General features: G+C 34.3%; 1 protein-coding gene across 3 annotated transcripts in view; it reads left to right on the forward strand.

Annotated features, from left to right (window-relative positions):
- The window catches only part of LRP1B (LDL receptor related protein 1B), a 1,899,539-nt gene that overhangs the window by 673,316 nt on the left and 1,198,932 nt on the right, over positions 1 to 27,291 (forward strand). For all 3 annotated transcript variants that reach the window (XM_078451331.2, XM_078451332.2, XM_078451333.2), the window contains exon 3: positions 10,801 to 10,938. In XM_078451331.2, the coding sequence (XP_078307457.2) occupies positions 10,801 to 10,938 (138 nt within the window). The remainder of the gene's footprint in view (positions 1 to 10,800; positions 10,939 to 27,291) is intronic.

A 27,291-nucleotide genomic window follows, 5' to 3' on the forward strand; every position in this document is an offset into this window, starting at 1 on the left:
CATGCTATTTCAGTTCAAAGTGGGCAAAGAGGCCATCCTAGCATACCTCAATAGACTTACCTGTCACCCAGCCTGTCCTGCCTCCCATCTTCCCTTCCCTCTTCCTATCTCTCTCTCCCTGGTTGAATAGGTCTGGAAACCTAGAATTGATGAGGGTCCAGAAGCAAGAAATCATGGATCATCCACAGATAGGCAAGATTCCCTTCAAGTTTTCTTCATAAGGCTATAGAAGCTATAGCCTGTACAGAGTTTTCCAACCTCTGGTTGTTAAGAGTTAAGTATAGACATAGCATTTCTTCAAAGCCTTGACTTTTAACACAATTCTCTTTTCCTCAAGATCCCTATGTAATCTACTTCACAAAGAGAGAAACAGATATAAATACATACATGGGTTTGTTGCCATATTTGTTTCTTTGTTACAGGGGATTGAGACTGTAGCATAACATGGTAGTAAAGAAACCAGTGTTTGAAGATATAAGAGACCTGAATTCAAATAATAGTATTACAACTTTGTGACCTGGAAGAAGGTATTTAACCTCTGCAAGCTTCAATTTCTTCATCTGTGTACTAGCAATTGTAATACCTAATTCATAATGTTCTTGTAAGGATTTAATAAGATAATGAACATTATTTGCTTACCACAGATCCTGGAATATAGGAAGTACTCAATAGACAGCAATTATTCTATAATGCTACTTTTATAGAGTGCAATAAAGAATAGTTTGTTTTCATTAAAAGTGCATCATAAAATTTTCCGAGTTAACATTTTGAATGACATGAAAATTAAATTGTGAATAATATCCTTCATCAGTAACATTGCACTTGTGTTCTGAAATGCACAATGTGTATATTCTAGTAAGGATTTAATACTGTTATATTTAAGAATATCTCTACCATCATATGATTTTTAAAATTGGGTTCTTTAACATTCTGTCTTCTTTTCAAGTATAAATTGGCTTATATAAAAATTACTGTGTGATGCAACATGCTTCTTCCAAGGTAAGACATTTCAAACACACCTACTCTAACTAGTCTTTCTCAATGTGAAATCACTTGTATGATAATCAGGTCTCGCAAACAATTGTTTGTTCATTTTTGCATAGGGCAAATAATTCCTTTTGAAATGTGATGGAATGATTCAAAACATATATTGTTTTTTTCTTTTCTCTTTTCCATTTTTGTCTTATCCACTCATTCTGAGCAAATAACAAGGTTTTATCCAAATGGAATATGAATGAAAAACTCCTATTAAACAATTTTAGTTTGGGCAAATATACCAGTGGGATCAGAAAAGATCTTTCTACTCGTTGTCTACATATATTACATGAAATATGGGTGGTTTGACCAAGGGTCATGGAACATATTTCTCTCTGAATCAGAAATATACTTTTCTTTTTAATCAGTATATAGAATTTAATGTTGTCTTGAATGAGCAGTAGAAAAAAAAACAAAGAAAACCAAAAAAACTTGTTCTTCAATTTTTGTGAAGTTGTTTTCATCTTAATTGTGGTGATGAGATAATTGAATGAGAAATGTTGTTTGTCATCTAGTGGATTCTCAAAGTAGTTCTTCTGATTCTTAATCTGAGGACAAGGAAGTACAGGCATAGCATTTACTAGTTGTAATTTCTTATATATTTCGTCATCAAATGTTGGCATTATTCACTAGATTTTTTTGCAGATTTGGAAGTAAATGATGTCTTTCAAGAGTCTGGGTAATGATTTATATTTGTCAAATTCCTTTCACTTTTGACTGTTGTCATTTGGGCAGCATGCCACCAAAACCCTTTCTTCCATTAATCACCTGATACCAATATGCCTTTGAATTTTTAAACCATAACTGGGGACTTACATCTAATCTTTTATTATCTTAGCCTCTATAGGAAGAGACTGGAAAAATACTTTTCTTTTTTATATATTTCTCAAAAACAAAAACAAAGAAATTTAGAGAGGCAATAGCAATGCCTCTGTGTGCAGAGTTTGGCCCAGAAGCAACATCTAACACATTTGTAGAATCAGAGAGGGAATGAGGGAATGACTCTCAGCTGTCCTCACATGTGGAAGAGCCAGTTGGCTGCTCCCACTCATTGTCTTTTTATTGCAATAAGACCCCTTTTCTCTGGGAGATGTGTGGAACTGATTTTGGCTTGTTTTTTCCTGCCAGGCATTGATCTTTTACCACGCTTCTTACCATGGAGGCATCTCTGCTTCAAATTGAGTAGGCTTTCCACACTCTTCTGAACTTCAGAACTGTAATCAGTTAGCCATCACTGTGTTACCATATGTAAAGTAGCTCTGGAGAACACAAGGAAAAAACATTAGGTTTAGAGATGAAACACTTATCTTCTATTCTGTCTTCTAGAAGAGAGAGATATTCCCAAAATGGGACTTTTTATCTTCTGCTTTCTTATTTTATTTGCAAACTGGGTGAATATTTTCCACCCAGGTGTTTTAACATGACTAGAATATATATGCTACGTCTTGAGGAATCTATAGTATTTCTGTAAGCTAAAGAAGGAAACATGCCTTCTTTCTGGTTGATTAATTACATATGTATCCTCCAATTATTTAAAGAGAGTTGAGGGGTGCCTGCGTGGCTCAGTGAGTGAAGTGTCCTACTCTTGGCTTCAGCTCAGGCCATTATCTCATGGCTCATGAATTTGAGCCTCATGTCGGGCTCTGTACTGGCAGTGCAGAGAGAGTCTCTCCCTCTCTCTGCCCACTTGCTCTGTCTCTGTCTCTTTGAAAATAAATAAATGAAAACTAAAAAACAAACAACAACAAAGAATTGAGAACCAACTTTACAGTAAATAAAATTATCAGCTAGAAATGTGATATGAGCTTCAGTGAAATGCCTCTTTTTCTCAAACAGAATACCTTTGTCATTTTTAAGAGAGCCTAAAATTCTATTCTTCTGAGTTAATCTATTGTTTCTGTAAGTATCTTTTAAAATGCAAATACATTACCTATGTAAGAGATAGCACCTAGTTTACCCAGTTGACTAGCAAAGAACAGGGATCTAAGAAAGTTTTAAAAAAAAAAAAAACAACAAAAAACATACAAATGTGGAGGGAGGGGAAAAGATGGAGGGGAAAAGGAATTTCTAGACCTTCTGAAAGAGAAAGTGTTGGTGGGAAATGTGATCCAGCAATCAAGCATGTGAAGAATACATGAATGGAGAGAGGAATAAAGAAACACTTAAAACCTCAATAGCGCTGATCTTTTGTAATTAATTAATTTATTTATTGAGCCATCTAAGCTGAGTTCCCTCCATTAGCACTAGGTTTAATGAATAGCAATGCTGAAATGACTCTCCCTAATAAATGATTTCATTTATTTTCTTATCTATTTGCCGGTAAATGGAAGGTCAGAAACCAAGACAGTGAATTGGCTACATAAAGCATTTGTTTCTAAAATTATGAGTAATGGCAACAACACTATAGCTATGTCCATACAGTATTTTTCATTTGCCAGTTTTGGCTGTATTCTAAATGTTTACAGATTCAGTGCAAGGGATTCTATGACTTAACCTCCCTTTGTTGGATTCAGATGCAGACAGTGAGTTGAACTGATAAAAACCAGTTGAGAGATATATTCTAAAGTTAGCAGAACACACACACACACACACACACACACACACACACAGATCTGTTTTAATATAAGTGTTTCCAGATATGATCCAGAAAGTTTTCAGTATGAGTCTTAACTAGACATCCATTTATTCATACAGTGGTGTAGACACAGTGGTGACTTTGGTCATAGCAGAATTACTTTAATATGGTACAGTTTTCCTTAGGTGGCCAGGCAAGCTTTTCACATATTAAATATATAAATAAAGCTCTTCATGTTAGATGCGAGGAATTTTCCTACACTGAGACTTCTGAAGAGTAAGGACTAAGGAAAAAAGACTTTTTAAACCTTGGAACAACTTATCAAAGCTGAAAAATCTCCTTCCCGAGGGCGTTTAAAAATAGGACAGATGTTAGAGATGGTTTAAGGGTAATGCATCTGGACAAAATCAATCACCTTTACATCTCTTCCAGTTCTTGAATTTTCACAACAGCCATTTGAAATATGTAAATGCACAAGCCATTACTGGAACCCATCTTACACAGAAATTATTTGAGTGAGTTACTATTAGATTGAGTGCACATGTGTCTTTAGAAGTTCTTATTCATATTCCTGTATCCTCAAGAGTAGTCCTATAGATTACTCTAACAAATGATATCAGTTAATATTATTTTATTTAGAAGTTGAAACTCATAAATCCAATTTTAATTTTCCTTGAAATACTATAAATTTATTTCTCCCATTTAAATTATCAGCTTGTCAGTTGATGTAGCTCACATGCAAAAATAAATTATGCTTGAAAATAACAAAATCCTATGAAATACAGAGTTCCAGGAAAGTTATAGTCCTTCTGTAAAAGTATTATGTGATCCAATATTTAATATTAAATATATATATGATATTAAATGTGTTTCTATGATATACTAATTTTCCCATGAAATATGGAGAAAATAATGTGGTCCACATACTTTACAGTTTTTATAAGTGGCTATAACTGTTTTGATTTCTCAGCCATGAGAATTAAAACATTATAATGCAATATTTACATTTACTTAATTGCTTAGGAATTCCCTTTAAAAGATGATAGCTTTTAGTATTTCCAACAAACTGGAGCTGATTGTGTGGAGAAGCATTCTTTCAAAATAAAATGATGAAAATGGGGGAATAGTAATGATTAAGCATTTGCAATCAAGGTAATAACATTCCAGAAATCTTAATATGTTTCTTTAAGTGACACTAAAAATTTGTTTTTGAATAATTCTAGGAAAGTTAATTTTTAAGGTAGTTTTCACGATTCTTAGAAATCATGAGCTCTTCAATTTATTAAATAGAAACTCTCTACAAGATTCAGTATTCATAAGGTAAATATTATATGACAGCCTAACAATAGAAATAGTCCTGTATTCTTTATACACACACAGATATATGTGTATGTGTGTATTTTTTAATCAGTATTAGGTTTTATTAGAAGTTGAGTTTCAAGAACTACGATATAATCAAATCTCATTCTTGTATGTGAATAGATAGGTATAATTAAATAATATCCAGAAGTGCATAATTTTTAACATCTAATTCAAAGGCAGCTTACGGTTTTTGGTGACGACTTTATATAACTATTTTTTCCTTGAATTTTACATCCAGTAGTAATCAATATGTTTTTATTCCTACATTCCATTTTATATTGTGTAGTGGGAATAAAATTAAAAATAAATAAATAAATAAATGAAAGGCTTTGTGCCTCAAGAAATTTACGTGAAACTGCATATATTAGTATAGTTCATAAACTATACACAAAACTATACAAGAAACTATATTGAAAAAATGTGATATAAAAAATGTATGAGTTCATAGAAAATGTGGGATCAGTCTCTGTCTCTGTCTCTCTCTCTTTCTCTCTCTCTCTCTCACACACACACACACACACACACACACAACCTCTTAATTTGTATAGTGTTTTCCAAACCATGATTTCATTTGCCTGCTATGATAATCATGTGAGGTAGACCCTATTATGATCCAACTTTTTCAAATGTGAAAGAAGATTCTTGCTGAAATTCAGTGTTTTACTCAGGTTGAGATAACTAATAAATGGCAGACAAAAAACTTAAGAGTTTGGCCTCTAAATTTAATAATTTCTCCATTACATGACGTTATTTTTCACAGAGAAAACTCGAGGGAGAAGCCAGAGTTTGGACTTGAAGCCTTTTGTTGGGTGAAAAAGAGGTGGTTTGCTCTCCAGATGATGACACTGTATACAGAAAATTTCAGAGATTGCAAAATTTTGGAGTATTTTAGGGAGGCGAAGTGAAAGATGACTCTGAAAGAGTAAAAGTACTGAAAATAACTTGTAAATATTAATTAAGTTTCAGTTAGATGATAAAATCAGGTCACAGAGTTTGGTTTTGTTGTTGCCAAAATTAAAAATGACTATGATTTTGCGAGTAGTCATTGGATGAAAGTGATATTTGTAAAACCTATTCTGAGAATGGATTGATGGTAGAAAAAGATAAATCCTAGACTATAGAAGAAAGTAGAAATCAGTCAGGAGTTAAAACACACCGGGCATTCATTCAACAATTGTATGTTGAGCCAGGTAGTGTACTAGATGTGAACTAGATGTTTGTGATTTTCAGGGAGAGATGGAGAGAAGTTTATCAAAGAGCATGTGTGATATGCATCCAAGTGTGTTCATGGAATGGTATAAGTAACAACAGCAATAGTGGTGTTAGAGTATGAAAGGCATGACAGATAATTGCCGAAGTATGTCTAAGTGAGAGGAATTCTGGTCTGCTTTTGCAGGATCTTGTTTGCCGCTACTTCACAGTTAGTGGGGTCGTAGAGACCTTGGGGAAAACAGCCCAGTGGTGTTGGGAGCAGAGGCTGGAGGGAGAAGAAATTGGGAATAATACAGGCATAGTGTATATTTTGAAGAAGTTTAAGAAATAAAAAAAAAATAAGAAAGAAAGGATGCCATTTGCAAGAATGTTCAATCAGCAAAATTAACCTTATTCTTGAGTGTAGGCTAAGAAAATTGAATGAGTTATTGGCAGAGGATTTAGAACCATTGGAAAGACAGAAATGGGAAATGCGGCTAAGTGGCAAATCTTTGTAGGACTCAGAAAGTGGGAGGTGATAAAGTATAAGGTGGAGAGGTTAACTTTGGGAGGAGGGTTGATGCTTGTCCTAAGATATGATGATATAGTGATAAGGCAGATATCTGACTGTATCTGCCATTATAGAAGAAAAATTTCTATTCCTTCCCAAAATGTGCTTTCACAATTATCTTTAGTCCAAAAAGACATTTGATGAGGCTTAATAACTTTTTAACCACTATTTTTTTTTTTACTGAACAGAGTAAGATGTTTATATATAAAAATGATTTTAACATCCAAAACAATACAGACAAGTCACATTGTCCTTGCATTATCCTAGAAGGCTTGTTTGTAAAATGAGGCTCAGTTTGAAAAATGAAGCCTATTTCAACTAATTGGGTAAAGCTTATAAAAAATTTAAAAATATAAAAACTGTTTTCCTGTGTTTATATGTTTTAAATCCTTCTAATGATAGAGTCTTTCTTTCTTGTAATTAATTGCTATATTTTAAGTTCTGCTACCTTGTTCAGGTCACCTAAAATTGCTGGGAGTCTTTTGAATATGCGTTACTGAACATTGCAGTCATGTTCTAAGACTACCATGCTCATTTAAATTTTGAAGCATGTTTGTACTATTTTGAAATTCCTCACATGCTCCCCTGTCATCTCTGTCCTTCTCTCGGATCTACCAAATCCTAATGATTTAGTAACTAAAGAGATAATTCCAGATATATCAGGTAGCTTCCGACCCTGCTCCTTGCTATATCCAGATTATGGTTTCTGGTTGTGGAATGTTTTGAATGTGTAAGGTTTTGTGAGATGAAACATTTAATGCAACATTGACATATTCTTAGGGATTCATGTAGTCCCTGTTATCACATTCTTCTTGTGACACAGATCAGTGCGTAGAAGTGGTGATCAGGTTGAGTCTTTTCTTCATTTAAAACATGGACTAAAGGAGCCTCATGGGATAAACACACCTTTACTGCACAAATGATAATTGGAAATCAAAGATGGATTATTCCCTAAAAGCAACAGTACACTAAATACCCATATTGCCTGGTTTCTGGGATAATTTCAGTTAAGGCAGACATTGCTATTTCTTAAACTGCCCCATCTTCTAGGAAGACAACAACAAAATACTGAATTTTTAGTATAGTTTTCCAACTGGAGTATCCCAGCATTAGTCAAAGGGGTTTGAAATACTGATTCCCTCAATTTTGATGTTAATTCCCAAGACCTGGGGCAATGTCTGCAGAAAATTTCTGCTATTTACTTCTGTGTAACTTGCAAATGTTATCATTTTTTTTAATGTGCTTTGATATGACAATTTGGGAAGAACTGGTTAAGATACAATCCATCCATTTACCAGCTGTCTTACCAGTGTTACTCAATAGTGATAGAAGCTAAGAAAAGAGTATGTTAAAGACAAGGAGGACTATGGTGGCTAGTCTATAAAGAACTACTTAACTCGTTCTTTATTCCAAACATTTGTTTTTTTTTTCCCTGCATGTTACCACTGGGAAGAAGCTAATAGTTTTGTATGTTGCTTTCGAAAAATTCAAACTTTTTTTGTTTTCTCAAAATCTGTAAGTGGCAGATCCTCTCTTGTGAACACCATATGTGCACTTCATTCCTTCTATCATGTTTATCTGTTACCTGACAATTTTAAGAATGAAAAACATACTTTGATTAGAGCCAAAACATGTATCACTTTAAAAATCTTGCTTTTAATAAGAACTACTGAGTCATCTTCAGTCTCTATAAAATTTCTAAAGTCTCCCAGGTTTGAGGTGTTATTTCTGTGGGCTATTTCTGGAATTTTTACAGAGAGATCTAAATATATCTGGCCTAAACACTACTTTGACATTCATGCAAAGATGCATTTTCTCAAAATTTTTAAGAATCAGCCAATTAATTTTAAAAAGGACTGCATTATGACTGTTGTTGGTCATAGAAATTTATAGCCTTTCAAAATGAATTTATATTTTTCAAGTTTATTTTTAAAGTGAATTTATGTTAACCTTATAAATTTAAGATTCAATACTAGAAACTCACTGAAGAGTTTTACTTTTATTCATAAAGTTTGGACTTAAATTTGTGTAATTTTGATTATATATGTGTGTGTATGCATATATATGTGTGTGTGTGTGTGTGTGTGTGTGTGTGTATACATGGAAATGTTTATTTTTTTTAAAATATTGACATTCAAGTTACAGAGACATGTTACAGTAAGAGGAGTTGTGTATTTTGAAGTGACAGGTATTTGACAAAACTAATAGCTTTGTATGGCACTGATTGTATAAATACAAATGAAAAAACACAAGGAAACCATTTAGTGACAATATTTCATCTAGTGAAGCAACATCATAACAATTTATTTACATCCCCCACATGCAAAAGGTTGAAAGCTATTTTAGCATCAAACAAAATCACATATACCTATAATTCATTTTGAGAAGATATTCCAAAACATATCTTACTTTTGGCAAGTACAGCCTTTTTTTTTTCCCCCCTTTTGGGACTTGCAGTATAAAAAGGATGTTATGAGATAGAAGTGTTTACTAAAAGGCAACTCACCTTCTTGGAACATTCTTTACTTAACTATGATAAAGCAAACACTTTGTTAATGTTTGCCAGGAAAAATGCTAAGAGCTTTGGATATAATCCCTACAACAACCTGATGAAGCATAAAGAAGGTACATAATTTGTTCAACTTCTTATTTATAAGTGATGGGACCAAGAATCTGCTCCAGAGTCTATTAACAACTCCACTCTGCTGCATTTATTTACATGATTAACACATGTTGAAATCCAATTCTGAGCCTGCATCTCACAAAACTCACAAAGCTCAGTGTTATGCTTTCAATAACTTTTGACATTCATAACAAGCCTACAAGGTAAACTCAGGTGATCGTATTATTTGCACATGAGAAAACTAATGCTTAGTTGATTTAATAAATTAGCATCCCATGGGTATTAACATAGCTGTGATTAAATTCTAAGTGTGCCTGACTGTAGAATCTGGGCTGTTGTAATAAGCAGTGTCAAATTAACATATGATTGCAGTCATATGGTATGACAGTACTCTGGATTTAGGGGAGCTGGGCAAGATTAAGAATCATCATGGGGAATTTGGAGAGTGCCTATTGAAGAAGTCTAGATAGGATTTGGGAATTAGCAACCTGAAATTTAGATATAGCAGTGTGCTATTTGGATGTTTGATGATGATTTGGAATTAGTGAGCTTCAAAAAGGCTTGACATTCCTACCCAAGTGTGTTAAAAACACAAAGGGTGATCATATAATGTACTCTTATCATCAGTAGGGGAAATCAATGAGTAAACTGTTTATGATAGCCTTTCCACTCCTTAGTAAATTCTACTGTATTATAACTGCTCAGTAAATATTTTTTAAACAAAAGAACCCATATATAAATAAGCACATAACTAGTGGTTCTTCATAGAGAACAGATTAAAATGAAGTATTTTTTTGGATTGACACAACTTTATTAAATGCCACTAAAATATTTTTGTTCATGTTACCTGATTTGATTATAACAAGAGCTCTGCCAAGGAGTTGCCATTGTCCATATTTCATAGTTGAGGAAATTGAGACTTACAGGGTTTAAGTACTTTGGCCACTTAATCTCAAGATAAGAGATAGATCAGTGACTCAAACAAACTCTCAGACTTTAAATCTATGCCACTTTAAGGTTGAAAAGAAAATCTGTGTCTTCAATGCATTATTAAAAGTAATTTTCTATCCTATGCAATTTGAAGAATTAGGTGTTTAATCACATGGTCTGATGTTGGTGTCTCAGAGTCAGAGCTGCCTTCTCTTAGTATTTACTATAGTTTTGTAAATTAAGGGTAATGATTTCATTTTCAATGTTTATTTTTGAGAGAGAGGGCATGAGCACGGGAAGGTCAGAGAAAGAGGGGAGAGAGGGTACCAAGCAGGCTCTATGCTGTCAGCGCAGAGCTGGATGAGGGACTCGAAACCACGAACCATGAGCCCAAACCAAGAGTGGATCATTTAAGTGACTGAGCCACCCAGGCGCCCCCAAGTAAATAATTTCTTGTGCTTAATAGTTTTAGTATTGAGCGCCAAGCTAACCCAATTTTGCCTTTTTTTTCAGGTCCCGAAGAAGTAGATATCAAGTGCCCCTTGAATCACATCGCTTGCCTTGGTGCCAACAAATGCATTCATTTATCCCGACTATGCAATGGTGTCTTGGACTGCTCAGATGGGTATGATGAAGGGCTGCACTGTCAGGGTGAGTCCGTCTGTGGAATGATGCAACCACAATATTCAATTTTTCATAGTTTAATGAAAGTCAAAAGAGAACCTATGCCCTGCCTTTCCTTTCACCCATAACCGTATCAGTTATTGAGAAAGGAAGAATTATATTGCCAGACACAATATGCATTTCTACCCTGCAACTGTTGTGCTTTATTTAAAAATGCCATTAGAAGAAGAAATACATTTGGGCTTTGAAGTTGGACTCTGAAACAATTACAGATTTCATAGGAAACAGTATTTTTGAGCAAAAGACAAATAAGAAGTCTTTGTCACACAGTGTCATAAGCTTATTTCTTTGAACATTTGCTTAAACAAAGAGTATTTCAAGTAAAACTTCTATAACCAAATACTTCAGTATGATGTGTTTATGGGAATTTTTCCTTAATATTACCTCCATGAAGTTATACACACTTTCTTGTAATATTCTTTTTTTTTCTTAAAAAAATTTTTTTTACATTTATTTGTTTTTGAGAGACAGAGACAGAGCACAAGTCGGGGAGGGGCAGAGAGAGAAGGAGACACAGAATCCAAATCAGGCTCCAGGCTCTGAGCTGTCAGCACAGAGCCCGAAGAGGGGCTCAAACTCACAAACCATGAGATCATGACCTGAGCTGAAGTCAGACACTTAACCAATTGAGCCACCCAGGCGCCCCTATTCTTTCTTTTAAAAAAAAATCAATATCTATGTTCTAGAGCAGTCATAGTTTTACTTCTATATTAATGATGGGATGAAGAAATAATTAAGATCTCAAAGTTAACAAAAAGTTAATCAGAACTGGCACATTCTCATAAAACTGGTAGGGGAAATGAAGTGTGAAAAAAAAAAAAAAAAAGAAAAAGAAAAACTTGAGGATTAAGGTAAGGACCCAAATCTGGAAACAGAATTGAGGTATCAGTCAAGTAAATTTGGGTCCAAGGTGAAGCCAGGAAAGAAACCACTGAATCAGACATCTCTCAGATTTCTACTAGCTGAGCTAACAAAAAGGATATGTATTGAAGCTAAGATGCCAAAGGGTAAGTAACTTGTCCTTCGTGTAGAGGTCAGTAAGACAATAAGGCATAGAAGGAGGTATAGAAATCTGGAGATGCATGTCTGATCTCTGACCAGAGTCACACAAACTAATTATTGCCATGTGCAAAAACGATCTAGGTCACGAAAAGTCCCAGTTTTGCAGGAGGCACACTATAACTATATGTGAGCAAATTGTTCAAAGTCAGCTACTGCTTTTTAAAACATTGTGTAGTCAGCAATGTACAGGCCAAACAAAACTTGTTTGAAGACTGGTTTCCAGTCTCCTACTGCTGGACTGAATGAAGGAACTGGATTTAATACCAGAGATAGAGAGATACACTGGAAAAAAGAGTAAATCTTAGAAAGGTAGTCCTTTTTTAAGGACCAGTTCTAACATTGGTGAGAATGTTGAGAGACCATAGATGAACTGAGTCACTAGGTCTTTCCATCATTCAAAAGGGGAATTGCTCTGGCTCTGTGGACAGATTCATATTAAGAAGTTAAAGGTCTTCCTTCTTTGGCTGAGTTTCATTTCCTAGCCTGAATTCTGACAGGGTCATAGAAAGAACCAGAAGATTGTTAGTTTTAGTTATGAACACGTGTGTAACAGTAATTAAGAAGAAACTTTTTTAATTTAAAGACTTTGTGACATGTATTATTTTTTTATAATTGGATATTAAAAAGAATGATACTAGCAGGAAAAGTAAGGTATGGAATTATAAAATGATAGGAGTTAAAGAGTTTAATTTTCTTTTCAGAAATTAATTATATTTTCTATAGCCTAATTCTATCCACTTCAGTTGTAATTCAGGCTTCCTATTACATGAAAAAAAAAAAAAAAAACCTTTCAGATAGGCATGTGTGACTAAGCTTCTAAAAGAGTGAAATCAACACATTGCCAGATCCTTCCACAGAAGTGGTTATACAAATTGGAATATCTCAAACATATCTCAGTGCTGTGAATCACATGAAAATATTTCTGAATTTTCTAATAAAATTTAGAATTGTGCTCCAAAGCACAACTTTATAAGGAATATGTTAATAGTAAAACAGGGGATTCAAGTAAATACAAAGTATTGGAATAAAAACAGTATTAAATTTATTCTGATCTTTGAAAAAGCTGAATGTATACTTTAGACTGAGAGACATTTAGAGTATATAACTGTTTATGTTTCAGTCTTGTTTCTGTTCTAATACAGGTCTCTAACAGTTCCAACTTTCACATCTTTGTCATTAGTAATATTTTTTTTTTTTCATTTTGTCAGTAGGAGGCTGATTGTACAATTTTGGCCTTTTAAATATTTCTGGATTTCACCAGAAAAAAGTGTTTTATAATGCCTAAGTAATTTGTTGTGACATGAGTTGGACTTAGAAATAACAAGAAGTGTAAGTGGATTTATGCTTGCTATTTACCTTACTAAAGGGTGTATCTTCAACCTTTCTCCTAATTTTAAGTCGCAACCAATGAAAAATTGTTTTCTGATGAGTTAATTAGGCATCAGACTGTCAGGTTTCTGAAGAACTTTCTCATCTATAGACACATAATAAAGAAGAAACCAGATTAATTCAAACATGGCATTGATTTTTAGAGATGCTTTTCTTTTGCAGAACAGTTTTGGCTAAATCACTTTCTCCCTCTAATTCCATTTCTCTTTTTGTTGCGTTCTAAGCACATACTCTAAATTAAGTATTTATACATGAAGCCAAAGACATGAATCAAAGATGGGTATGTCTTTTTTTGTCTAATAAAGGATCCAAAACACACTTGGTGGTATATTTGTATCCTTTATGAAAATTAGTAAGGGGAAAAGATTAACAATTTGGAGGTGATATTCTGGTCTTGGAAATGTTTTTGTATCAACCGAGTTGTTTTCTGAATGTTTCCTAGAAAAAAATCAATTTCTTCCTGGTGAGGGTAATGAAAAGATATCTATTACTAATGATTTTCTATAACACTGGTATTTTAATCTCCATAATTTAGCTTCATTTGAAGAAAGAAATATGGATTTTTTATATGGGTGTATTTATATACAGGAATGTACTTGTAAAACTTTTACAATGAGAGTGCTCAAAATCACCACATCGAATTTTAGAGAATTTCATCTCTTCCTACATAGTATTTCATATTGGTAACAATATCACTATATCTAAATTGCATGAGCAATAAAAACACATTCTATACAGTATAAGCTTTCTCAGTACAGGATACTTCCACAAAAATCCCAAAACCATGCACAGAAGGGAACAAATTCAACTAATAGATATCAGATTGACTGAACTATATCAAAACGCTATTTTAAAATTTGACAATCTTAAGGTAATTATGTTAACATTTCAAGTAGCCATGCACAGGAGAGGCCCTCTTTTTATTCACAGTCCTGGTTAGAGTGCATTTGCAGTGCAAAATGACCAAACATTTCAACGTACAAGGGAACAACGGTTTCTGTGGCACTATCTGCTTTTACACGATTAAAAGAATATGGGAACTCTTCCTGTTCCTGTAAAAAGAGATTCTGTCTTCTGTGTCTCAATAAAACGTGATTATGTAATCTATGTGATTGTATTCCAGCAAACATCCCAATGTCCTTTTAAATTTGAGAAGATAAAGTGTGCGAGGAGTTTACTAAAACTGATTAGGGAATGGAACCCGCTGACATCTGAAGAGCTCACCACCCAAACATACAAATATGCACACATAAACACATACTGTTCTTTTTTTATTTCTCTCTTCTATTCTGAACTTGTTCCTACATAATTCTGAATGTATAATATATTCACTTAGTGTATTTGATATGAAGCTTAAGGAAGAATAAGATTCTCTTGTATATCGCCCAACTCCTTAAATAATGCATATTCAGAATTCTTAACATTCCATTTTTTTTACTTGCCAGTTAGAATAGAATTTTCTTAATATGTGGAATTATAATTTTCTCCATCCACCCGCAATCTATTCTAATGTATTTATTTTGGATTCCATAATTCTAATGTATTTATTCGAACACCTTTTGGATACTAATACTACTTTATATTTAAAAATTTACACAGCTTTTTCTTTTATATTACTATTCTTAAAAATCTTAGGAGAAAGTACTTAAAAACCCTGAAAGTAATTTACAAATTAGCCTTCTCAAAATGGACTGAGGTAAGTTGAAAATCTTATTATCTGTAATGAGTCACCACAGGAAAATTAGTAATCCATAACAGTTAAATCTCATATATTCTAATTATTCAGAAATTAATCCAGATCAATTAATTAGGTGTCATTAATAGATTTGACAAAATTAAGTGTAATAAATTTAGTTGAAAATGTTAAGAATTCTTAGCTCAAATGTTCAGGATTATATTTTTCATTCTTCAAGAAAAGAAATGTTTTATCTTGGGTGATGTTTTGTTAGTCATTACAACACTGGTTTCAGATGGGCACAGGATTAACCTGTACCCAGAAGGAAGGAAAGAAACAGGTTGCTGAAGCTGAGGAAGAAGACAAATAAATTTGGAGCACTTCATTGTTGTTTTTACTTACACTTTATTGTGTCAGTGAATCTTACCTATTCCCATTTTAAAAGTTCCTACTGAAAAATATTTCCAATCTCTTTTCTAAATTAAATGGGCCTATCACACTAGAGAAGGGAATTTCAGCATGCAGAATCTAAAAGCAAAGGTACAGAGGAGAGGTACAATTGCAAGCAATGTTAGAGGAAGTACATCTGTCAGCAACATAAAGCTTAAGGCACATGGAGGGAAACTTCACCAGTGTGTTTTCAACTCACTTGAAACATTGATGGGCTGAGAGCTAGAAAACAAACAGCGGTAATTACCCAGGAGGAACAGGGTTTGTGTGCTCAGACCACTTTTGATTGTGAAAGTTTGTGCAACTTAAAAGTAGATCCTGCTGTATTCTTTTCTTTGTCTTGAGTTGTGCTAAGGTGATCAGGTAGTCTCAAATCTTTTCCAAGTGTAAGCATTTTCTAAGCAATTAGTTTCAGTAATTGAGTTAGTTTAGTGAAAGGCTATGACCCTTACCACTGGTTGATTTCAGGGCCAAATTAATGTGTTTTAGAAACAGCAATAATTCTTAGCAAGTGTAGGACTTCTACAAGTGTATCATCCTTTTGTAAAGCCATTATAGATATTGTCTGTATTGACAAATGACATCTGTATGAAAATTAGGATGGTATACTTGAAGACAATTCTAAATATATGTATGTGTATATATGTGTGTGTATATATGTGTATTTTATATATATATATATATATATATATATATAAATGTATATTCATTTTCAGTCTTAGTTTTATAAATTCTGTTTAATTAGAAATAGATTGTTGTACAGATATCTAACTTCTTAACACTGATTTATTCGAAGTGATTGCTTAACTAATCCTGTTCAAGAGACTTGGAGTCCAAATTTCTACTGGTTGTTTGAATATGTTGACTTCTACCGACAGCTAACTAGCTGAATGACTACCTGTGGGAAAAATATGATTAATTTGGCTCTGTATCATAGCTCAGAATGTGGAAGGATAATCTAAAGTAGTTTCCTGTTTGCTCGAAGTGAATCTTTTTGTAGTGGATTTACATCTTTGATTAGTGTTAATATTCTATTAATTCATGTTCTCTGGCCTCAAACAGACCTATTTTTAAGGATAACTGCAAACAAGATTTTGCAAAATTAAAAATGTCAGATAAGCATACTAATAGCTTAAAAATGATCGAACATTGAAGGATCTGTCTTAAAGATATTCTTTTTTTTTTTTTTTTAATTTTTTTTTTCTTAATGTTTTTTATTTATTTTTGAGACAGAGCATGAGCGGGGAAGGGGCAGAGAAAGAGGGAGACACAGAATCCGAAACAGGCTCCAGGCTCTGAGCCGTCAGCACAGAGCCCGATGCGGGGCTTGAACTCACAGACTGTGAGATCATGACCTGAGCCGAAGTCGGACGCTCAACCGACTGAGCCACCCAGGCGCCCTTAAAGATATTCTTTTTTTTTTTTTTTTTTTTTTTTTTTTTTTTTTTTTTTTTTTTTAATTTTTTTTTTTTTTTTCAACGTTTATTTATTTTTGGGACAGAGAGAGACAGAGCATGAACGGGGGAGGGACAGAGAGAGAGGGAGACACAGAATCGGAAACAGGCTCCAGGCTCTGAGCCATCAGCCCAGAGCCTGACGCGGGGCTCGAACTCACGGACCGTGAGATCGTGACCTGGCTGAAGTCGGACGCTTAACCGACTGCGCCACCCAGGCGCCCCTTAAAGATATTCTTTATTAAAACATCATCTCAATCTATATCTTTCTTCTTGATGGTGGTTTAAAACTAACTTACCATCCAAATTTTCTGCTATAGTCTTTTTTTGTGGCAAGAATCCTGGCACATTATGGACTTTTAATTGCTGCTGAATTATACTCTATTTCCAGTTGATTTTGGTTTTAAATAGATGCAAGTCAAAACCACATATCCGCAACATACACTCTACTAGATTATTTATTCTGTTTGTTAGCCTAACATCTGTAGGGGAAGAAGTAGCAATTGCTTTGGTATAGAGATTTACTACTTAGTTGGAAACAACTCCTGTTATGCCTGTTACTGAGACATGCCAACCTCTTACATAGAAGGGCTGTGAAAAACCACAAAAAAAAAAAACCAGAGAACTCACCTTTACCAACTCTACCACCAGTAATCACTCCCCAACAGAAGAGACTTGTTAATAATTCTACCAATTTTGGAATTGTTAATTTATATGAATATTCATGGACACTGGGACTCATCTATCTGGATCTCTCCCTCACATTTCTCTCCCTGATATGATGGAAAACAAAGAATAGTTTGTAAGAAATAATAATGAGTATGAGGCCAAAATGAACTTTTTAAAAGTGCCAAAATAAGCACAGTAAGGTTTTCCCTATATTCAATTCATTAATTCACTTCAGTAAACTTTTCTTGAGCACAGACATCATTCTAAACACTTACCTAAGCACTGAAGATATAGAAAATCCTATTTTCTGCCTTCGTGGAATTCACATGTCGTAATGGAGGTATGTAAAAATTGATAAGGAAGAATAAAACAAAGAGCATCTAATTCTACTTGAGGTGATGCAAGAAAATTCCCCTGAGATAGCTGATGGTTGACCTGCATCTCACTCTAGGAGTTTGATAGGCAAATGAGGGAAGGAAGAACACTTCAAAAGTCAAGAACTATATGTAAAGTGACACAAGTGCATAAGAAAACATTGTACACTCCAGAGAACTCTAAAGTTCTTTGACAAGTTTCATGCAGAGGGTTCTGAGTGGTGAGGGATGAATTTGAAGCTTTAAAAGAAAAAGTTCTTGGTGTTAGACCTGGAGGGGTTACATTAGAATAAGGATACAGTATGACGTACTTAAAATGCATTGAATAAAACTATAGAGAGGAAGAGAGTGGAAAATGATTCTAGGATGTATTCTCAGTATTATACAGGTGTTGTATGATATTTTACTATTAAGCATAAGAAGATTAGAACTGTTGCATATATGTAGCAGGTTCTGTGATTTATTCTTAGAAGGTTAATATGTACATTATTACAATCATAAAGCTTTGAGCTAAAGGGTCATATCTGTTACATTGATCAGCTCCCAAAACAAGGCATGTTAAGTGTTACTCTTTAATGTATCACCTTCATGTAACTAAAAGGCAAAATAAATGACAGGGGAACCATATGAAGTGAACTCCTTTTCAGATGAAAGTTAGGAATTTGGAACATGTGTTTACTATTTTAAGCAACCAGAATCCTATCTTTAGCAAGCTACGAAACTACCAACTTAGTTTATATCTAAGTTTTGCCCTCTTGTATCTTAACTTTGGGACATATAAGACTGTTTCAGTATTATTCAAAAGTATATAACAAACTGTCACTCAGCTCTCCACTAAACCTCAAAGGGGAGGCCAATCTCCCATAATTCACTTTTTAGTTTTTGACACAAGCAGCTTTATACTTTAAAAATAAGGAATTAAAGCAGGTAGCTGAGGTTGACTGACATCCCCAGGAGTCACACAGAAAACCAGTGTGAGAGCAGAGTTTAAACACTGGGACCTTAAGTTCTCATTCTCCAATTTTGATTACTGAGCCTTAACATACCAACTCAGAGAAATGCACAAAATCGTTATGCTTCCGCATACTTTCTGACCCATTCTTAAAGCCACAAGATGGCTTGTAGAATATCAACTGAAAAACACTTTGAGCTAACTATATGTTCCCTGTCAGTTTTATTAATTGGTTGAGTAGGGAAAAAAAATGTGCTGAGTGAACAACAGGCTGAAAAACTATGTAACAAGCTTGCAGAATTGTATGTCCCGATCTGACTATTAGCTTCATCCCTTGAGAAAAATTAGTGCTTTGATTTGATGAGGGATGTAGAAAGGAAATGGAGAAGTTCATTTTAACCCCTTGAAGTAGATTTGCATTTGGTACAGTCGGAAGTTAAAGTAAAACTTTAGGAATCAACCATAATGGAATCTAGAAGGAAAAATGAGACTTCTCAAAATCATTCAATAGAGACTGTTTAAATTTTGAAGGCAAAACCCAACAGCCAATGTTTCTAGTTCTGAATTTCTAGTCTGTCCAAAATTGCAAAAAAATCTGTTTCTACTGCTTTTTCTCTGATCCACTGTTATCACTTATACAGTGATATTCCATTGAATCACATGTGTATTAATATCATCATAACTGTATATATCAATATATTAAATACTATTTAGAAAAACAAGATAGCTGTCAGACTGGTGACTTCTGAACTTTCCATAATCAATGCCTTCACAATCAAATCAAGCACTGATTTGTTCTTAAAAACAAATGTGGAGACAGAGAAATGTGTATGTATATTTGAAGTTTTTCAAAGCTTTCTACATATACTTGCATATTTTTGTTTAGACACAAGAAACACATTAAAGATTAATTTTTGAGGAAAAACACACAACCTAGATTTATTTCTATTAGATGAGAATTTGCACTCTAGTTCTGCATTAGGTTTGTGACTTAGAGAAAGCACGGAACCGACAATTGAACGCTGTATGCTAAATAGGATTGTAGAACCAGTCCAGAAAACCCACTGTGGTTGTGGAAACCATAGGATGCCAACTAAAGTGAGATCACTGTGCTCTCAGAGCATCTTCTGAATTAGGTCACTGTGACCATGAGCCAGTGCTTGAGCATCAGATAAAAAGGAGAATGGGAAGGGCAAATCCAAAGAGCACTTTTGAGTTCCATTAGCAGAAATGTGTGGCATGTTCTCATTCAGTCTACAGGTTCAAAACTAAGAGTGCCAAGAGAAAAATCTATGCAGCTCAATAAATGTCTCAGGAAACTATCCAATATTCTCAGTAGAAGCACTAAGAAACTGAATTGTGTAATTTTTAATGAAGTCAATTAAATATTAAGAATTTTCAAAGATGTTTGGGGAAAATATTAAAAGGTATAAATTGCTCTTCCGTTTATATGGGATATCTAAGTGTTTATTACGTAAAAAATATACAATTTGTGATATCTAAATGAATATAGAAAAATCTTTGTGTCTAAATATTCTATTAGATTTTCCTAGCCTATGTCTACCGGATATCTAGCTGAATGGTTTATTTGAATGAATTTAAGCATACATACTATCATGCTGTTCACCTGTATTTTGGTTCATTTCTCTTCTTTTCAAAATCAGGATTAGGCGATGCTTTCAGTCAAGTTCTCACTATGAGTGCTATTTCGTACTTAAAAATGAGTTACAATTTCTTTTCAGTAAGTCAGGTTTTTACCCTACCCATTTAAACTCATTATGCAAAACAAAGTATGCAGAACTGGGAGAAGCATGTTTAGAGGGTCAAAGCCTAGGCATTTTGCCTAACACAGTATTAATTATCTTCTGAGGTGAATTTTTCATTGCAAATGTGCCTTGGTGTAATTCATCCTTTTTCTTTCTATGTATGCATCTTCTACCCCTAATAGATTGGAAACACCTAAAGAAGTTTGCATTTAACTTCTACCTCGGTCACTTCACTGCAAGGACTGAGTCAACTGGGCAGGGCAGACAAAGGCATAGGAAACAGTGATTAAGTGGGAAAGTGCATGGGGCTCATGTAGAGTAACTCATAGGGTAAATTATACTACACACTATGCCAGAATTACTGGCCTCAAACAAACAATGTGTTCTTTGTCAGGAAGATTCACTCCTGCACTTTGCTTAAAGTGATTTGCTTCTTTACATTTTGTTTCTCCTTATTTACTAGAGATATCTGCAATATGCAGAGGGAAGCAAAGGTCTCCTGTATGACTATAACTACAAATAGAGAGGCAGCAATAACTTTCTCTCAGTATGAAACAGAACTGTAGGATAATAGGTCCAGAAGGGATTTTCAGAGGTCATCCAGTCCATCCATCTGCCTTTAGGCTGGACTGAACCCAAACTTGCCTAGGAAGATTGCTATCTACCCAATTTGGAAGGCCTCCAGGGAGAGAAATTCTAACAGCCATTTTTAGTAACACAGTCAATGCTTAGCAATTTGTACTCTGAGCAATGCTTGCATATCGTGTTATAAAATTCTCCCTGCCTTCTCAATTTTTAGTCTTTTCTCTCAACATTTTTCTGTAGGTTAATCATGTTTTTCCTGCACCTCTCCAGATAGCTTCAAATTTTCAACGTCTATACTTATACTCTGCTCCTACCAGCTAACAGAGATACAGTTTAAGTGACTAGTATTCACTATAATTGACTGTCAGAGCTTCTAACTCCTATGATTCTTCTTTACATGTTTTCTTACACCTTAACATTGCCTTGTTCACTAATGTTGCATCAGTTAGGAATTGTCTTTAGCTATGAATAATAGAGATCTTTAAAAGGCTGAAAAAAAAAGATAGAAGTTAAGTTTTCTCTCATGAAAAAAATGTCCAGAGATAGGGAAATAGATGTTCCATGGCAGGTGAGGTGATCTCATGATGTGTGTTCTAGGTTCTTGTATTTCTGTTCCACCATCCTTCTCACTTGCCTTCCACCCTCAAGGTAGGCTAATGGCCATACATGGCCACTGAAACTCTAAATATCACATCTGTGTTCCAGGAAAAGGGAAGAAGGATAAAATATCCCTACCAAGCATGACAAACCCCTTCACAAGGGACTTTACAGAAGCCTAAGACCCTAATTTCTATCTTTGTGCCATTGGCCAGAATTTTAACACACAACCACCCTTATTTGGATGAAAGGCTGAGAGATGCAGTTTTTCAGTTGTACAAACACTGCCTTAGTAAAATCAGACTTGGAAGAAAAGGATAATGGATATATGGTAACAACTAGAAGTTTATGCTATATGTGCTTTAATAGAGCAATCAGATAGTTTACTCCTCACCAGATAGGTGTTACAGTTGCATTACGTTTGATGAAATTTTATGGGAAGATTCTAAAGGACAGAGAGCTGGTCATTGACTGGCTTTGTAGTTTTGAAAACCAGTGGAATGAGATGTTCAGACCATATTACTAAGGCTCCCTCCAGGTATAAAATTGTATAAATTAATAAAAATATTCAGTACACCTTGGGAAATGTAAGAGAAAGGTCAGGTTGTGCTGTAGCAGAGTTCCCAAAATTCTAGGCATGATGTCCATACAGCATAGTTCCTAGGGAGCCAGTAAGTGCTGGCTGCTGCCTGAGAAAACCCCAGATAAATTTGGTTTACAAGAGAAAGATCCTCTATCTTCTGTTCTCCTTCCTATGTTTGTTTTTTGCTTCCCATTTCTTCCCATTCCCTTCCTTCTCCTATTGCTACCTTCACGCTTGTCATATCTCACACTTTTTCAGCATTTACTTTACACTTTTATTCCTTCAAATTTGGGCTTACACCTGAGATTCTTAAAACACTTATCAGTATTTCAAAAGCTTTACTATTATTTCACTTTTGTGGTCAGCCAATCCTATTTCATCCTTTTTTTTTTTTTTTTTTTAACGTTTATTCACTTTTTGAGAGACAGAGACAGAGTGTTTGCAGGGCAGGGACAGAGAGAGAGAGGGAGACACAGAATCCGAAGCAGGCTCCAGAGTCTGAGCTGTCAGCACAGAGCTCAATGCAGCGCTGGAACTCACGAACCATGAGATCATGACATGAGCCGAAGTCGGACGCTTAACCGACTGAGCCACCCAGGCGCCCCAATAATTTATTTTTACTATGTGGTTTGTCATCATGTATAAATGTTGTTTTATTTAATATTTTGAGATTGCCAAATCATGTTGTTATTTTATCTTATTCCCTCTCCAATGGTAAATTTCCTGTCTTTTTTTTGTTTTGTTTTGCTCCCCTGTCAATTGTTTCCAACCAAATAAATGTGTCCCAAATATTTTATTGCTATTGGTTTCTATTTTATTTTGAAGGATCCTTTAACTTCCTTCCTTCCCTCCCTCCCCCCCCACCAACATGTCTGTCCGTCTTTTCTTTCTTTCTTTCTTTCTTTCTTTTTCTTTCTTCGATTCCAAATCCCATTAGGTGATTACTTCTGCCATTTTTTATACCCAAATAAATTCATATCTGTGAGATCCAAATTAAGAAAGCAACTTTTACCACATGGTCCTAGAAAGTAAGTAGGCATGATGCAGGCACTGAAGCATATTGTAATAAAATCTCACAGTAAAAACAACATATTGGATAGTTTTATATATATAAAATGTGTGTGTGTGTGTGTGTGTGTGTGTGTGTGTGTGTATAGAGAGAGAGAGAGAGAGAGAGAGAGAGGAAGGAGAAGAGAATAGAAGAGAAATGGAGTATGAATATAGTATAGTATCACTTGATACCATTACAGTTCTAAAATTAAATTTCTGACTGCTAAAAGAAGAACAAGATGAAGAATTCTACATACTGGGAGGGATCAAAGAATGGAAAATCTTGGTGATTGTACCAAATTCCTTCTGCATATAGCTCACTAAGCCTTTCCTCTTCATTATAAAAATGGGTAAATCCACATCAGTGTGGTGGTGTGCTTTCCTTTTGAATGGGAAAGTGAGGAGGTAAAGAACTTCTTGGAATGAAACTAAAAGCCTCTTCCATCTAGCCACTCTGTGTCAGGAATATCTGTGTGGGTTATCTAGCCAGGACAGTGTGGCTACTCTGGTATTAACAGTTCATGTCTTTTACGAATCTGGGGTTGAAACAAATGTTAGAGAATTGCAGTCAGCAATATCTGGCAAACTGGAATTACTGTATTTCTAGTTTATACGTTGTACTCGATTTCAGGGCACCTAAAATGAGAAGAAAAAATAACTTGAGGCACACATATAAAACCATAGATTGGATTTTTAAATTGCCGTTGTATTATTATACTCCTTGCTCAAGTGGAAATGATTACTATGAAAGAAAGAAATTGCTCTCTTTAAAAAAATCCAGGTACAGAGACATCCTTTATTATTGTCAAAGACTGTTTTTATTTGTTTCTTGGCTAACTATCTGTGTTGAAATCTAAAGTTGTTTTTTTTTTTTTCTATTTGATTGTTGGGTTTTTCTCCTAAAGTTGATTTAGTTCACCAATGTATATTTCCCTTTTTTTCTTCAATAGCTTTTTCTATTTTCAAGTGACATTTTATTTTTATTTTGGATGTGTAACAGTTTCCGTGAGAAATATTTCCCGGAGCAAATATAAGTATTTCTAGTATACTAAATTATAATGATTTTTTGCTATTCAGGTACCCCTGGAATGTATAATAATTCTTTTGAAGAGGCAATTAGCACTTAGTTCAGTGACTTGAGTGGCGCAACTTTTTTGATGTTTTACTGCATGCAACCAAGGTACTACATATCTACAAAGGACCAATATTAATATAAACAAGAAATGCCCAAAGGTTTTCAGTGTAAGTTTACTAACGTAGAATATTAAAGGATCGCCCAATTACCTTCATGAGGTCATGGAAAGGTTGTTCACTCACTATCTTGTCAGTACAGCTTGTTATTTACCTCTATTCCAGTCTAAATTAACACTGGAAAATTGTGTCAGACAAGTTTCCTAAGTCTTTAGAAAGAAATTACAATATATAGTTGCATCATAGGCACAAATTGCTGTGGATGTTTAGGGTCATATTTTATGATTGTAATGGTCACTAAAACATAATTTTTTGAATTATGTTTGCTTATTTTTCAATTGAACAAATGATATGAAAATACATATATATATTTATATAGAGATAAATATATAAAATACATGCAGATGTATTTATATATACTTGGCTTTGGAAAACTGGTCACCAGTAAACAAGGCACAGAACAAAAACTTAAATCTGTTTGATATGTTAAAGCCAGTTTTACTTGAAAAATTGAAGGGAACAATGTAGTGTTTCCCCCTGCTCTTATTGTGTAATGGGAGGAGAATATATATGAACTAAGATTAGGTATGAAGCTATATTTGAACTAATGTGTTTAAAGATCAAATAAATGCTCCGCTTTAGGTAGTTATAAATAAATTATTATTTTAATAGTATATCTGTGGAAATCTAATTTAGTAATATAGGGCAGAGTAGGTGCCATTATTGCGATCATAATGGTTAGAATAGGCTACAATGGAAGGAGCTATAAAAGAAATATTTATGGATGGATGATTTAGCAAATAAGACAAAGTGTCATATGTCTGAGAGAAGGCTTTATGGGGAAAAACTGATTTACACAAACTTATTAAAACAGATTTGAAACCTGATGGATTTGTCTTGGAGACTATGAAATTCCAGTGAATTTAATTGTCAAAGGGCAGAAAAATGGTATAAAATGAACATTAAATGTTTATATGGTCTGCATGTGGTAGATGAACCTGAACTAGGTAAAGAAAAAAAAAAAAAACAGTTTGATAGAGAATAATCTCCAAAACTGACTCAGTGTCAACTATTTTGTATGACTGCAAAGAATTCTTCACTCCAATATTCTTATATCGCTTTTGTCGTTAGATAACTGCATTTTAAATTGCAAGGAACTTAATCGGATGTAGAGAAGGAAGTATCATGTCTTCCAAAAGAAAGGAGTATAAAAGAAAGACATATGAAAATATTTTTTTTAATTCACAAGCATGCCCAAAGACTGTGTCATGGGTAGGGTATTACCTCAGGTAGCTTTTTGGCCTTCAGTGTTTCAGAAGCTTGTTTTCTTTGTAATTCTGTATTTATGCTAGTTAATGTTCTTTATACAATCAGTCTTCAGAAATATGGTTCATTTCTTCAATCTTTTATTTACCTATTATATAAATATTTGCTGAAAATCCAATATAAGCTGGTCACTATGCTGGGCTCTGGAAATCTGCAGATGGTTTTTATCCTCAAAACGTTCCCTTAATTATGTGTGGATACAACTCATTAGCTGAAAATTGCAAACTAATGTAGTTAGAGCACAGATAGAAATACAGTATTGCCTTTAGAGAAGTCACAGTTGGATCTAAAGCTTGAGTTCCTGAGAGGAATATTGCCATGGATTAATTCTAAGTATACCACTTATAGGGAACATGATCAGAATACACTGAATTTTACTTCGAATCACACATTATTTTTTTAAATCTTTAAATCAGTTTATTTAGGTGTGAAATAATACAAAAATCCACTGAAATGTTTTCCAATACTTTTTAGGTTTCTTTCATTTGCAGTTGGCCATATTACTTTCAAATATCTTCACTAAAAAGGAGGATTTATGGGCTCAGATAACTTCATTTGGGACTCACCCAATGGTCCTATTGACTTCAGAATTAAATTCTCCTTTTCAAGGCCGGGGAAAATGGAGCTGTTTTTTTGCCGATATTGCCAGTCAATGTTTTGGGTCTGAATTTCTGTAGCTCCCACACCGTGTCTTTCATCCCACTCATTAGGAATTAAGTAGAAGTGTTAGGAATCCACTACTTTCTTCTCACTCTGTCTTAAATCCATCACTACTTAATTAGGTATATATATTATTATGTCTTTCCTCCCATTTATGTACATCACCACAGAACTATAATCATTATTTTTTCTTCTTTTCTGAGTCTTCTTTTCTGAGTCTTTCACTGTGGTCTCTATAATCCACAGTCCACTATCTATAGAACTCCCTGCATGTTGAACCTCATCTCAAAAATTCATCAACTTCCTGGCCTTCCCTGAGTCCCCTGCAGGTCTCTCAAATGAAAACTGTTTTCCTCACAAAAAATCTAGCATTGGGCCCAAAGCGGTAACTTTCAGGTAATTTTCCCCTCTCCTCCTCATTATTGCAAGAACAGCACTCTCCCTCCATCTCTAAAAATGTTCAGCTTTATAGCTCATGCTATTAGATGATTTTATCCATTCCTCTTCATTGCTTTTACACATGATACCCAAGTCATT

The sequence above is a fragment of the Panthera onca genome, chromosome C1 (assembly GCF_046562875.1).
Source record: "Panthera onca isolate mPanOnc1 chromosome C1, mPanOnc1 haplotype 2, whole genome shotgun sequence".
Classification (NCBI taxonomy): Eukaryota; Metazoa; Chordata; class Mammalia; order Carnivora; family Felidae; genus Panthera; species Panthera onca.